The sequence below is a fragment of the Astatotilapia calliptera genome, chromosome 2 (assembly GCF_900246225.1).
Source record: "Astatotilapia calliptera chromosome 2, fAstCal1.2, whole genome shotgun sequence".
In the NCBI taxonomy this organism is placed as follows: Eukaryota; Metazoa; Chordata; class Actinopteri; order Cichliformes; family Cichlidae; genus Astatotilapia; species Astatotilapia calliptera.
The window spans coordinates 87,460-102,900 of NC_039303.1; the positions used below are offsets into that span (position 1 = coordinate 87,460).

The 15,441-nt window shown below is 42.5% G+C and overlaps 2 protein-coding genes across 2 annotated transcripts; both read left to right on the forward strand.

The window, feature by feature from the left end:
• The first annotated feature begins 1,363 nt into the window (after positions 1-1,363).
• LOC113009248 (uncharacterized) lies at positions 1,364-4,160 on the forward strand. The gene is made up of 4 exons (XM_026147451.1): positions 1,364-1,442; positions 1,677-1,959; positions 2,141-2,548; positions 4,143-4,160. The coding sequence occupies exons 2-4, from the start codon at positions 1,678-1,680 to the stop codon at positions 4,158-4,160; spliced, it is 708 nt and encodes a 235-aa protein (XP_026003236.1). The 5' UTR covers positions 1,364-1,442; position 1,677.
• A 1,622-nt stretch (positions 4,161-5,782) lies between these two features.
• On the forward strand, positions 5,783-7,979 carry LOC113009255 (uncharacterized). Its single transcript, XM_026147464.1, has 5 exons — positions 5,783-5,825; positions 5,984-6,316; positions 6,425-6,763; positions 6,864-6,995; positions 7,963-7,979. Exons 1-5 carry the CDS (start codon positions 5,783-5,785, stop codon positions 7,977-7,979), a joined length of 864 nt encoding a protein of 287 aa, XP_026003249.1.
• Positions 7,980-15,441: the final 7,462 nt, after the last annotated feature.

A 15,441-nucleotide genomic window follows, 5' to 3' on the forward strand; every position in this document is an offset into this window, starting at 1 on the left:
AGTGCTTTGGCCACGGATGACTTTGGCAACAGTTTGGACCATATGTCCAAGAGGCTGTTTATGCCAGTAGAAATATTTCATTTCCACCCCAGAGACATTACACACTAAAGTAACATTGTCACCAGGTTCAACAGCAGTCAAAGAAATCGGTGGAAGAAGGTCAGCAGCCAGAATCAGGGCTGTGAAACAAAGGAAAATAAGAAAAGTTTCAACATTACAGGACAATATCAATGGAATTACCTGTAGAAACATTAGTACACAACTATGGCTAAGATATATTGGAGTTTTCAGACACCGCACATTACAAACAGAAGATTTGCATCATGTCTTTCACACTGAAAAAGAACTGCACTTACCTGGTGTAAAAAGCAGAATGAAAACAGTCAGTTGTAAGGTCATTGTACTGCAGCTTCGCGCTAATGTTCTCTTCTTGCCCAAATAGTCACACGATGAGGAGTGTTTCTAAAGCACAAACAGGTCATTGGCGGAAATGTCAGAAATTGCCTTCTGCCTATTTAGTAAAAATACACATAGGTGTGTGTTAGAAGTTATCACTTCCTTTATTCTGACCACTTAAAGAATGGCAGAGTTATTTTTTTCTCACAGTTTGCCCCACTAAGCGTTTCAACCCTCCTCGTCATTTAGAAGAATGCAGATTTTTGGTACTTCTGCATTTACTTTTCACACACAGACATTATACAGTCCATGTGCCAAAATCTAATACATTACTTTAGAAAGAATTACCGTGTGAGAAATTGTTCCCTTTATTTCAAAGATTAAAAATGATTTCAAATTAGATATCTCATTTACAGTTTTTGCCCGTTGCTTGAACACTATAAACCCATGCTCAGACTAAAGTAACACAACGTGAAGCTTTTGTTACCATACCTCAAACACATGTACCCATACCTTAAACAAAAGCGCTGCTTTGCACCCCAGTACCAATTATGCAACACTCCTACTCCTTTATGCAACACACATGGTCCTGCATGCTACACTCTATTTCATACATAAGACACTTCGCTCACAAAATGAAATTTCAGGGTGCCATTCGGAAAACACATGTATCCAAAATACAAAACACATCGGATAATTGCAACCACTCAAATATACACCTGAAGGCACGTACTTGCAAAACCGAACACCAATTAGCCAACTACAAAAAGCCCTCAGCGTAGCCATTTCAAGAACTTTGCAAGCATGGATGGAGGGAGAGCAAGAGGAAGAGGAAGAGGAAGAGGAAGAGGTAGAGGAAGAGGTAGAGGAGGAGGAGGCCGAAGAGGCCATGCACGGACCCATATTTCTGATGAAATAAGAGCAACTTTGGTGGACCATGTCATCAACCATGGCCTGACTATGAGGGAAGCTGGGCAGAGAGTCCACCCACATCTAAGCCGCTTCACAGTGGCATCTGTAATACGAACATTCCGACTAGAAAACAGGTATGTCTTCACCTCCATACCTTCTGCTCTACTCAGATGGTTCCATAGCACTGTTCTACAGTATATCACATTACCATATCAAGTGTACGGGGTGCTAATGCTCCTTTTGCAGCCAAAGTGGCTGATTCCTCATATTGAAGTACAGTGTTGTACAGTGGATGACACAGTACATACAGTAAAGTACTGTATGAAAAATAAGCAAACCGATGACAATATGTGGTTGTATTCCTCCAGAATGACCCGAAGACCTTCTGGGGGTGGACGGCAACGCCTGTTCACACAACAGCAGGAACTTGCCGTTGTGGACCTAGTGAGGGCAGACAATGCCATCCGTCTCCACCAGCTACGACGGACAATACTTGCAGACAGGCAAGTGTTCAGCAACATAGACCATGTGAGCATCACCACCATCAGACGCATCTTGGGTAAACACAGCATCACCATGAAGCAGCTCTACAGAGTCCCATTCGAGAGGAACAGTGACAGGGTCAAAGGACTTCGAGCTGAATATGTACGGGTACGTGTAACTGTCCCTTACATTTACAATAGAGTATTGGTGAAGTCCAGTAGCAGCTGAATATGTACCATATCAGTACCACATGGATCTATTCTGAGAGCTACACAGGTACCTGTGTGATGGGGTGAGGGTGCTGTATGTGTAGCACTGTAGTACAGTGACATGTTCCCCTTTTTTTCAGAGGATCATGGCCATAGATGGAGCTGCACAGCCTCATGAATACATTTTCATTGATGAAGCTGGATTCGACCTGAGCAAAACAAGACGACGGGGTCGTAATGTGATTGGCCACAGGGCAATTGTGCACGTCCCAGGGCAGCGCGGGGGAAACATCACATTATGTGCCGCCATATGCCTTCGAGGACTTCTGCACCATCATGCAATGCTAGGTCCATACAATAGCCAACACATACTCACATTTCTAGATGCTCTCCATAACATAGTTGTACAGAACGGACCAGATCAGCCCAGGTTTGTGGTGATATGGGATAATGTCAGTTTCCATCGGGCTGCTCTGGTCCAGGCCTGGTTCACCGACCACAATCAATTTGAGGTGGTATACTTGGAACAGGCCTGCGGCGACATTGAGGTGACAGCGATCCATGGATGGTTTCGGCATGCAAGAGGGTATTTTCCCCGGTGCCTAGCGGGAGAGGACATAGCTTGCGATGTTGATGAGGTCCTGTGGCCAGACCCCAACAGACGGCGGGATCCATGAGCCCACTTATGCACACTTGTCATGGTTTTTTGTGTTTACAGTATAGTGTTTTTTCTATTGCAGTATTATTGTGTTGTGGTTTTTTTTTTTTTGCTTCATCTGAATTCATGGTACTGCGATGTACACTATTGAGTAGGTCTATTTGCGTTTTTGGTTGTTTGGAAATGTGTCTCCTGTAAATGTGCCTTCTGAATACACAATGGAAATCAAGGACTGCAGTGTTTTATGTAAAGAAGACTAGTGTGTTCCCCCTGATCTGTAAGTGTTTGCATATGATGCAAGTATGTGTCATTTTGTCAACAGAGTTACATTTTGACAGAGGAATGTTAGGTTTTGACAGCAGAGTTTAGGTTTTGGGAGTGGAGTTTCATTTTGGCACAGATGTGTATGGTATATTTCCCAGTGTTGTGTCGTGTTTACTTGTGTTTAGAGTTTTGGCACAATGAGCGACGTTTTGCCAAATGTGTTCAAGCAACGGGCAAAAACTGTAATACTTACAGAAAAAAAAGAGGATTTCTCGAGCACTGTGAGCTACTTTGCATTTGTTCACTTGTGAGGTTGAAGAAAAGTGTCGAAGCTTCAGGGGACAATAAGAGGAAATGTATCCGAAACCACACATTCTCATCTCACACTTTCAAAAGGTGTATAGGCCACATATGTAAGTTTGTAAGTCTGAGTTCAGTCCTGTCTCTGTGTCAAGTTTATATGTGGGAGTCTGTGGGCTCAAATTGTGGTCATAAATATTTTGTACTTGTAAATCATAACTAGTTGTGAGTTGAGAGTTTTGTAACCTTGCACACCAAAATATCTGAAAATCATCTGTTTGTGTATTTGTAGATGAAAAATAGTGTGTGTGTGTGTGTGTGTGTGTGTGTGTGTGTGTGTGTGTGTGTGTGTGTGTGTAAAAAATGATTTGTGTTTGTAAAACATATTTACAAATTATTTTTGTTAAGATCTGCTTACAGATACAAAGCAAAAAACTACCTATAAAACTCTGGACTCAAGTTCCCTGCTTATGGGTGAGTTTCAACTTGCAAGTATGAATTTTGACCCGGTTTTTCTTCCTTTCAGCTGATTGGTCAGTGTCATGTCAATCACAAATTTAACAACCCAATCAGACAACAGGTGGGTTTGGCTGTCGGTGGGGTTCTTTACTGAGCTTCAGGTCCTGGTAGGGTAACACAGTTTGAAGTTGGAGGATCTCTACATGAGATATGACATGAGTAAGGTTTGAAAGGATAAAGTTGTCCTATACAAATGGTCAGAAATACCATTATTAATTTAGTATTACTTTAACACAAAGTCAGGGCAGACCTAGGACCATTGCTGTGAGTCACACTGCGCAGCATAAAGGCCCTTTCACATCAGACGTGGCATGTGCTGTGCTCACCGCTAACTAAGAGTGAAGGATCCAAAATTTGTTGTGCTGCCTGCTGAGCTCTGCTTGTATGTTGTTGTTTTGCAGCCGCTCTACGTGAACTAGATGCGCCTGCTCCTTGTCGTTTTAAAAACATGTATCTCTCTGACTTTATATCCTCTACAAGTGTTTGTGTGGTATTATGTTCAAATGTTTAATAAAAACATGTATCGCACAGAATGTTTTCCTTTGTGGATCAGACTTAGCTTGCTTGCTTATGTAATATTGTAGTCAAATGGTGTCTTGGTTTTTTTTTCTGAAAACAAGGCTAACACCATCATAAATACTGAACTGAAAACAAAACTGAATGGAAAAAATGCTAAAGTTATATACAGACAGTGTTTAACTTTTGAAGAACCAATGAGTACATGTTTTTAAAAGAAGCAAACCGTCAGTTAGTTAAAATCCTGAATACTCTAATACAGCGGTCCCCAACCCCCGGGCCTCGGACCGGTACCGGTCCGTGAGTCGTTTGGTACCGGGCCGCGAGAGTTGAGGCTCAGGTGTGAAATGTATGGTTTTCAGGGTTTTTATCGGTTTTCAGCGTTATTTTGTTATCGTTTTTATCATTTACTCAGTTTTCCTGGGTCTTTTCACGCGTGTTATGAATAAATTTTCTTTTTTTCGGTACCGGTACTAGTTTTATTTTGTTGTATTTATCCGCGACACCTTAAAGGCCGGTCCGTGAAAATATTGTCGGGCATAAACCGGTGCGTGGCGCAAAAAAGGTTGGGGACCGCTGCTCTAATACGTACATAAATCCCGGGACAAGGCATGAAACACTGTGACATTATTTATTTAACAGAGGCATACCCCTACTGCTTCCACAGGGATTAAAGAGCAAGTAGCAGCCGGGTAATGCTAATCAAATACACTTAGTTGATCATAAGCCACCTCTGTAAAAACAAAAGTTTTGAAAGTTTGGAGGTATTTTTTAGTGTGTGAACACAATGCCAAGGAAGACAGACAATCCCATCATTCTATAATGAAAAAGATTATTCACAATGTCCTGTGGATAGATGAAACCAAAGTCCAGATGTATCGTCATAATGCACAGTGTCACATTTGATGCATAACAAACACAATATATTAGAATGAGGTGAGGTTAACCTGAGCATTTTCGTTCAATTTTTGCTACATAAATCATGAAATTGTGTAATATACCATGAGTTGTTGTTCATCTGAGACTTTATTTAATACATTTTAGAAAATGGTAAGAAGAGAGTATTTATTATCTCATGATATACAAAAAGCTTGAAACTGAAAGACATTGAACTGATTCACATTACTGCAAGTTTGTCTTTGCTTTGTCAGACAAACATCTTTTATTTAGCTGAAAACTGTCTTATCTTATCTTTCTATAGACCTATTTTAGTTCATTTATTTAGTTTCAGCTGAAAACTTTCTAAATGTATATAATGAAAAGAGCTTTTCATGTTTAATGTGTTTGAATTAAACAACACTAAAGAAATACTAGCACCAATGACTAGCGGTGCTACTCATTGGTGTTGTTTCATGTGTTTATGTAGGAAATATAGTTGATATTTCCACTGTGGTAATATAGTGAATGAGAAAGCAAAGCAAGGCCAATCAGACTGATCTAAAATTGTTCCCTCCCACATTGCACGTCTATTTTAAAGCTGGTCATATCATCATATGCTCCAATGTAAATGTGTTTTAATAAGAAAATGATGGTCCTATTTTATTTACTGCTGTCAGCCAGAATGGGGGGTAAGTATGTATCAAAGACGTGTTGCAGTTATAATTAAAGTACCATGCATATGTTCTCACAGTAATTTAGCACGTGGCAGACAACAGTTTATCTTTCTTGTTTGTAATAGTATTTGTTTACAAGTATCATAACTTTTTTTGTTTGTTTGTTTTTTCAGGTTGCTCAAATGATCACAATTTTGTGACAAAGACTGTTGATGTTGGACAAAATGTGACACTTTCGTGTATTCGCCAGTCAACACTTTTGCACCAGGAAACATTATTTTGGATCAGACTTGTTTCTGGAAACCAGTTTGAATTCTTGGGAGGAACATTCACCTTTGATTATGACGATGTTAACAATACGTCTCATATTACAGTAAAACAAGAACCTGGAACCTTTATTATGCAAATCAGTAAAACTAAACTAAGTGATACTGGTTTTTACTACTGCATAAAAGTCAGACAGCTTGCTATGACCTTTTTGGAGGGAACATTTCTGACCATCAAAGGTAAAAAAAAAAAAAGTCTATGTGCTTATGAGTCTAATTTTAAAATGTTCAATTCAATGGCATCTCAATAAAGTTCATTTATTTATTTATGTTAATCTTTTTCAAAAGGTCCAGAACCTGATGTCATACAAATACGATCTTCTGATCGTATTCATTCAGGAGCCCAAGAGACTCTGCAGTGTTCAGTCCTCTCTAAGTATGAGAAGAAAACGTGTCCAGAAAATCCCAGTGTGTACTGGTTCAGAGCTGGATCAGACAAATCCCATTCCATTTATGTTCATGGAAACAGTGGTGATGAATGTGGGAGTCCTGAAGCTCCCTCACAACGTAAATGTGTCTACAGCTTCTCAAGGAACGTCAGCTCCTCTGATCCTGGGCCTTACTACTGTGCTGTGGCCATATGTGGACAGATCATTTTTGGAAATGAATCAAAACTGGACATTAAAGGTAAATTTTACACTTCTGCACAACATACCCATGTGATCAATAAAATATATTTGTTTTAATTGATAATGTTGCCAAAATAATGGTTGTTTTAATTTTACAGCACCCAACATGTGGGATTTGCAGACAGCCAACACAACTCTCTTTCTGTTATGTGCTGCTTTGGTTACAAGTCTGATAGTTATAGGTTTCCTCATTTATACTCTCAAGGAGAAAGCTTGTGATTGTTGGAATGGTAACAGATGTTTTTCCTTACATCACTCGATCATTATTGTTTTAATTTTACAGGTTTACATTATAATCTAAATTAGCCTATCATATCATTATCTCTCTTTGTTCGACTAATAGAAGGTGGAAGATCCAGTAGTGGTCAACAGAGAAGTTGGCAGGTAAAGTGTATATCTAAGACTTGAAAAGGTTTCATACTTTTCTCGTGGCATTTGTAATTACCATCTAAAGTCTAAGATTTTCTCTCTCTCTCTCTCCCTATATATATATATATATATATGTCTCATATTTTCCTCAGAGAGCTAAGGATTTGGTGACCTATTCTGTGGCAGTCTTCACCATGTGGAAAGCTGAGCAAAGGCATGACAGAACGGCAGCAGACTGACTCATATTGACCAGATATTTTACACATTGTACATTTACCAACTATAACTTTAATTTTCTCATAAATTGTGGGAAAGCTAGCATTTAGCTATCACCTCTGCTTCTATTTTACTAGTGTAATATTGTATATTTACGGAGCCCCGCAGGGGACATGGGAGAAAAAAAAATTAAGACGGACTTTTGCGAGATCTCGCAAAACAAACTCGGGATCTCGCAAAAGTTTTGCCCGCATTCTTCGGAGGCCGCCAGCTCGAAGCCGACCGGGAGGTCGAGGCACGATGTGCCGGGAAAGCGGTGTTCCTCCCGGTTGTAGTAGGTCTCGACCTCCCGTTAGCTTCGAGATGGTGGGTGTCGGATCTCCGAAAACGTCAGAGCACTTTTGAAAATATGTGATGTCTTGTAAACTGAGCAGATATCTGACGTTTACACAACTACATTCACGCCTCAAAATATCTTAAAAGTTTATTTTGTGACCCAGAAAGAGTAATATTACAACTAAGTAGCTGCCGCCATTGTTGGAATTCAGAGTTTGTTTTGCGAGATCTCGCAAAAGTCCGTCTTAAGTTTTTTTTCTCCCATGTCCCCTGCAGGGCTCCATATATATTAGACACTATGTAATATTTTAAAATCATGCCATACTCTGCGTGTTATTATAATTTTAAGGGGTAATTCATTCTTGCATTGGTTTTGAAGTTCATTCTTTCTGTTTTGAGGAGCTTTTGAAAGAGTATGTATGTTTAAGCTTTATTTGCCTTTGTCTGATATGTATGTTTAACAGTATTGATCTTCAGTGTAAAACATTTTCACTAAATGATAACAATCCCCATTGGTGTCTTTTTTCCTTAAAATTAGAATACATCACAAAAACAATGATCTAATAAAGTTGACTATATTACAGATTTGCTTTCAGATAAAAAAACAAGGCCTTCTTCTTTCATTTTTACATGCAACATTCTTTAAGCACTCTGAGTGCTCAGGTAGAGTAGAAAAGCGCAGTAGAAGAAGCAGTCCATTTAAAAACCAGTCCATATTTCTCTGATTGTATTTTTTTCATTTGTTTCTATCATGTTTAAGCTAACTGCAGATTTTTAATGTTTGCTTACAGCAAAAAACAATACATTACTTTGAGATGCTTAAATAGAAATACTAGGTTATGACTTACTTGAACCCTACAAAGATAAATAGTCTGTTACAAAAACAGTTGAATTATGACCAAAATTAACTTTCAAATAATTAAATGTATCCTAACCATCAAGGTTTGTTGGGAAAATGAGACACTTGGGTGAATAACACATATGCTATATAGAAGTGGGTTATAAGTGAAATGAAAGGGATTTTGCCACACTATTTGAGAGACCAGTATTTTTGAATATTGCTCTGTCTATCACTTTAATCCACTTTGTAATATATCATCCAGTGTTGGAGTAGGCAGGGCTAATAGTAGCCACTGCGCAAAAAGATTCCTGTTGCAGACATGAGAACTTTGCCTTCGAATTTGCGGCTAATTTATACAAGGGTTTATTTACATAAAATTAAACTAACAACTTTTCCAAAGGTTAAACAGTGACAGAGTCAGAAAGAAAAGTCAGAAAATATCTGTCTCTCAGGTGAAAACCGTGAGATCACTTAACTTTTTAGGCAGACTTTTCTTAGTTCTTACACTTCATTATCTTTGAAAATAGCATTTGGGAACTGTACACATGGCAGCAGAAAATTGCACAAAGGGGATAGATGGTGATTTCAAACAGTGTTACAAGGACAAAGCATCAGTATGTGTGACACTGTGCAGCATGAGTCTTTATGTGTGATGGAAAAATGCACTCCTGGACACACCTATTGTGGCACGACCAACCACAGAGGTGGTTTGAGACATTGGTAGGTGTTGATATGAGGCCGAAAGTCACAGTTCTGAAACTGTAAAGGGGTGAGTTTAAACATGGTCTTTTATTCAGTGTAATTCAAGGTGCTTTACATTGTAAGTTAAAGGCTCCACTACATTAAAAGAAAACATTCAATGCCCTAGGAGCAACCGGCTGGCGACAGTGGGAATGACAAATTCTCTTTTAACAGGAAGAGACCTCTGTCAGAACCAATCTCAGGTCGAAGCCATTATCCAGTCTGACTTGTATAAACCTTTGAGTAAAATTTTAAGCCTAATCTTAGAATTATAGAGAATGTCTGTGTCCTGAATCCAAAATGGTCGTAATGGAGTGTGTATAGGTGAGACAAACCAAATCCTAAGGATGCAGAAACGTAGGCTCAAATAATAAAAAGCCTGTCAGTTGTTTTCTGCCTGATGAAAAGTCCCTGAATAAGAAAGCAATTCATATGAAATCTAAATAAGGCATGGGGTCAAATCCTTTTATAGCATTTAACTGCTCAGACAATCATAAAAATAATGCTAATGCTAATGCTAATGCTAATGCTAATTGCCAGTTGCTTTTTTAAAATAGATAAAACAGTGATAACAGCTATCTGATGTTAAAGAGAGAAAAGAGAATCCCCTTTGTATTTACACCCTTGTTTGAAAGCCCAACCAGTCCTTTTGTTTCCGTGAGTAAAAACCAAGCAAACAATAAGCAATAAAACCTGTACAGCTGCTACCTATTTCCACATCACAACATTATGATACCTTTTAATTCTGAGCAAGCATAATGTGGTTTAGAGGTTACTCAGGGGATGATGACAACTATGGGGCGCCGTTTGTAAACTGAAACATGCCGAAATTAACAGCAACATTTTTCCACATTTAGCTCTAAATCTTACAAAAACATGTTTTTTCGAGTCATTTTTTACAACATTTAGTAAAATATTTGTAACTTTTCATATTTAAAACAGGATTTTAAATGTTAAATCTAAATGCTAAATGTTAAATCTAAATGTTAAATGTTAAATCTAAATGCTAAATGTTAAATGTAAATATTATATTTAAATGTAAATGTTAAATGTTAAATGTAAATATTATATTTAAATGTAAATGTTAAATGTTAAATGTAAATATTATATATAAATGTAAATGTTAAATGTTGAATCTAAATGTTATATATAAATCTAAATGTTAAATGTTAAATCTAAATATTATATATAAATCCAAATGTTAAATGTTAAATCTAAATGTTATATATAAATCTAAATGTTAAATGTTAAATCTAAATGTTATATATAAATCTAAATGTTAAATGTTAAATCTAAATGTTACGGGAAACTAAATATTTAGCTAATATGCAAATTTATTGTACGGGTCAACGGAAATACCAAAATAAAAGCTTCAAGAAAACCTCCCGCGCTAAAGTGTGCCGGTCGTGGTCAGGTTCTGTGTTTGCGCTCCTCTTACGGTCACTTTTGACTGCCATGAGCTGCTTCGACTATTCCCTACCAGCATGTCCAGCGATTTAGCTGAAAACATTGGAAGAGCCGTTTTGTCGGCCATCCAACGATTCAGCGGTAGTGCACCCGCGACCTCACAAACGCCGCAGCACTTGGTAAGTTTATTGTATAGCATTTTGGACGGGTTGATAGCAGTGTTAGCAAAACTAGCAAAGCTAAATTACTTAGCTAGTCCTCAATTATTTCATTTGGTAGGCAGCAGACAGAGATCGAGCATCATACAACTCTATTTATTTATTTGGTAGGTAGGTAACAGTCGTTCTTGATGTAAATGTTTCCTTAGGAATCCAGCAATGCACCTGGACCAAGTAGACCTGCCGTCTCCACTGGGATACCATACTGCTCGGTAGGCCTTCTTACACATATCATTTAATTTATTTATCATGAAATTTCCCCTTGTGGGACTAATAAAGGTATGTTATCTTATCTTAGCTGACTGGTTTTGATATACAGTCAGGTTCATAAGTAGTTGGATACAGACACATTTTCTAATGTTGCTTCTGTACATTGCCAGAATGAATTAAAAATGAAACTACTCCAATGCAGTTGAAGTGCAGACTTTAAGTTTTAATTCAGTGGGTTGGACTAAATGAATGCATAAAAATGTGAGGGGGAAAAATTAATTTGTAAACACAATCCTATCATTTCAGAGGCTCTAAAGTAATTAGACAAATTAAATAACTGAAAATAAAATGATAATTTCTATTACTTTATTCAAAACCCTTTGTTGGCAATGACAGCCTGAAGTCTTGAAGTCATGGACACCACCAGATGCTGGCATTCCTCCTTACTAAGGCTCTGCCAGGCCTTTACTGCATTGGCTTTCAGTTGCTGTTTGTTTGTGGGCCTTTCTGTCCTAAATTTAGTCTTCAACAACTGAAATGTATGCTCAATTGGGTTAAAATCCAGTGACTGACTTGGCCATTCAAGAATATTCTATTTCTTTACTTTATTAAAGTCATGGGGTGCTTGGACTGTATGTTTTGGGTCATCTTCCATCTTTATTATTAAATGCTGCCCAATCAATGTGACTACTTTTAGCTGGACTTAAGCAGACAAGTATGTCTCTGAACACATTCAGCTGCTTCAGTCCTGTGTCACATATTCAGTAAACACTACCAGTGCCACTGGCAGCCATGCACGCCCAAACCATCACACTGCCTCTGCCATGTTTTACAGATGATGTGGTATGCTTTGGATCATGAGTCGTTCCACCCTTCTCCATACTTTTTTTCTTGCCATCATTCTGGTAGAGGTTGATCTTGGTTTTATCTGTCCAAAGAATGTTTTTCCAAAATTTATCTGGCTTTTACTAGATGGTTTTTTTTTTGTTTGTTTTTTTGTTAAGTCCATTCTAGCCTTTCTATTCTTGAGGCTTATGAGTGGCTTGCACCTTGCAGTGAACCCTCTGTATTAGGGCTGTTCGATATGACAATATGAAAACATCTATCATTTCATATTATACGCTATCATTTGTTCTTGTCACGGCTGCCGAGGCGAGCTGTGTGGAGTTAGAAGAAGGACCCAAGATGCAGGCAGTGGATGAGATGCCGGTGAGTTTATTTACACAGTGGTGAGAAGGCAAAACAGGCAAGAGGGAAGACAAAACTAAAGACCTGAACTGGGAAAGCTAAATGACAAACCTGAGATGAAACAAAAAAGGGAAGAGAGGCAGAGAGACGAGCAGGACACCGAGGAACACAGACTGACGCGGAGTTACACAGACGAACCGGCAACAGGCAGGAGAACACACAGGGCTTAAATACACACACACACCAGTAATCAGGGGATGAGAGACAGGAGGGCAACACAGCTGGGAGGAATCTGGGCTGACGGGACAGGGGAAACGTAAACTGATCACACTCACATACGACACGGACCTTCACAATAAAACAGGAAACTCAGATACATGGAACCAGACAAGACATTGAACTAAACAGACAGATTCACAAACATATGGGGAGACACCATAGACAGACAGATACAGACGCAGACTCAGAGGCAGATCGAAAATAACACAGAACTTAAACAATCATCATCTAGAAAATGATAACAAACTAAAAGCGCTGGGTCACCGACCCAGGACCATGACAGTACCCCCCCCCCCTCAAGGGCTGGCACCAGACAGCCCAGCAGAAACGAAAAAACGGACCAAAACAAAACAGAAAACAACCCGACCAGGGCGGGCGGAGGGGGCCCAGGACGGAGGGACAGAGTCCAAAAAGGCCCAGATGGTCAAGTTCAGGAGGCCGACCATGCGAATGGCAACGGGGCAGGTCCGGATGCCGGCCACGCCGTAGGCAGTGGCGTGGAAACAGTTCTGGGGGCCGACCGTGCGGACGGCAACGGCGGCGTGGAAACAGTTCTGGGGGCCGACCGTGCGGACGGCAACGGCGGCGTGGAAACAAGTCCGGAGGCCGGCCACGCGGAAGGCAGTGGCGGCGTTCAGGAGGGCGTTCAGGAGGGCGTCCACGGTGGCGGAGATGCCCAACAAGCGGCCTGGCAGATGACCGAAGATGTGGAGGTGGTAGTAGGGGACCTGAAGGCTGCGTGGCCCCTGCAGCCCCAGGCGAGGCGCAAGCTGAGGCTGGACCAGACAAGGCGGAAGCTGAGGCTGGACCAGACGAGGCTGATGAGGATGACGAGGAAGCTGAGGCCGGACCAGACGAGGCTGATGAGGATGACGAGGAAGCTGAGGCCGGACCAGACGAGGCTGATGAGGATGACGAGGAAGCTGAGGCCGGACCAGGCGAGGCTGAAGCGGAAGCGGAGGCCGGACCAGGCGAGGCAGCAGCTGATGAGGATGCTGAAGCTGGACCAGGCAAAGCAGCTGATGAGGATGCTGAAGCTGGACCAGGCAAAGCAGCTGATACTGAAGCTGAAGAGGAGGCCACTGCAGGTGATGCGGGAGCTGGACCAGACGAGGATGAAGACACGGAGGCTGGACCAGGCGAGGATGAAGACACGGAGGCTGGACCAGGTGAAGTGGATGAAGCCGAAGCATGCGCTGGACCAGGCGACGCTGAGGAGGCTGAATCCGGACCAGGCGACGGCGTGGAGGATGCAGACGGAGGCGCTGAAGCAGGTGGCGGCATGGATGAAACTGCTGCTGCAAGCGTGGATGAGGCTGCTGGTGGAGCAGCTGGTGGCTGGATGGGCTCCTCGGGCCCCCCAGCTGACGAGGAAGGAGGCTGGATGGGCTCCTCGGGCCCCCCAGCTGACAAGGAAGGAGGCTGGATGGGCTCCTCGGGCCCCCCAGCTGACAAGGAAGGAGGCTGGACGGGCTCCTCGGGCCCCCAGCTGATGATGCAAAAGGCTGGACGGGCTCCTCGGGCCCTCCAGCTGATGAGGAAGGAGGCTGGACGGGCTCCTCGGGCCCCCCAGCTGACGAGGAAGGAGGCTGGACGGGCTCCTCGGGCCCCCAGCTGATGATGCAAAAGGCTGGACGGGCTCCTCGGGCCCTCCAGTGAGAACAGTCTCAGGACCAGTGGGCACAGGGGCCCCTGGAACACACAGGACAGAACCAGCAGGCACACGGGCCTCTGGCAGGCACAGAACAGGGCCAGCAGGCGCACGGGCCTCTGGCAGGCACAGAACAGGACCAGCAGGCGCACGGGCCTCTGGCAGGCACAGAACAGGACCAGCAGGCGCACGGGCCTCTGGCAGGCACAGGACAGGACCAGCAGGCGCACGGGCCTCTGGCAGGCACAGGACAGGACCAACAGGCGCACGGGCCTCTGGCAGGCACAGGACAGGACCAGCAGGCACACGGGCCTCTGGCAGGGACAGGACAGGACCAGCAGGCACACGGGCCTCTGGCAGGGACAGGACAGGACCAGCAGGCACACGGGCCTCTGGCAAACACATAGCAGGCTGCAGCTGCATAGAGCATCGACGCTGCTCAGGCAGCGACAGCCGGGTGCGGCCCTCAGCTGGCTTCTTAACCTCCAGGGGTCCGGAGTCTGCTGGGGGCTGAAACCCAGCCTCTGGGGAGGCCCTGGAGTGCACCTCAGTTTCAGAACTGGCCAGCCTTTGAGGAGTGTTGACATTATTACTAGGTGTGTCCCTCTGCTTGGAATGGACGGGCGAGGAATGGTGTTTTTCGGGTTGAATTGACTTGTATTGTTTTACAGGTGGAGCAATTGGTACAGGATGCCGGGCTAGCGGCTGCTGAACAGGAGGCTGGACTAAGGGTGACTGACATAATGGTTGTGATGACAACGGTGGTGGAGGCGGCTAACTGAGCTTCGGGCCGGGCGGCTAACTGAGCTTCGGGCCGGGCGGCTAACTGAGCTTCGGGCCGGGCGGCTAACTGAGCTTCTGGTAGATAGTCTTTCTTATTTCCAGATTTTGGTTTGAAAGTCCGGGTTGGCATAACAGAGGACTCGGAAGAGGCAGAATGAAAGCAGTCCTCTAGATCCTCAGAGCGAGTGTTAACGGACCTTGGAGTATCAGACAAAGAATTAACAGTTTCCGAATTACTCTTTTCAAATTTGAATAACCCTGAGTTGACTGGTATTGAATTACTAGATTCAGGAAAAACTGACAGAGTGTTCATGAATGCACGCTCAGATGGAGCAGAAAAAACACTGCGCTCCTGACTCACGGAATCCGCCGGTAACTGACGGCCGTGCGGACGTCGCTTCCGCCTGGGAGAAGGGGCGAGAGCGGCCGGGGAAGCG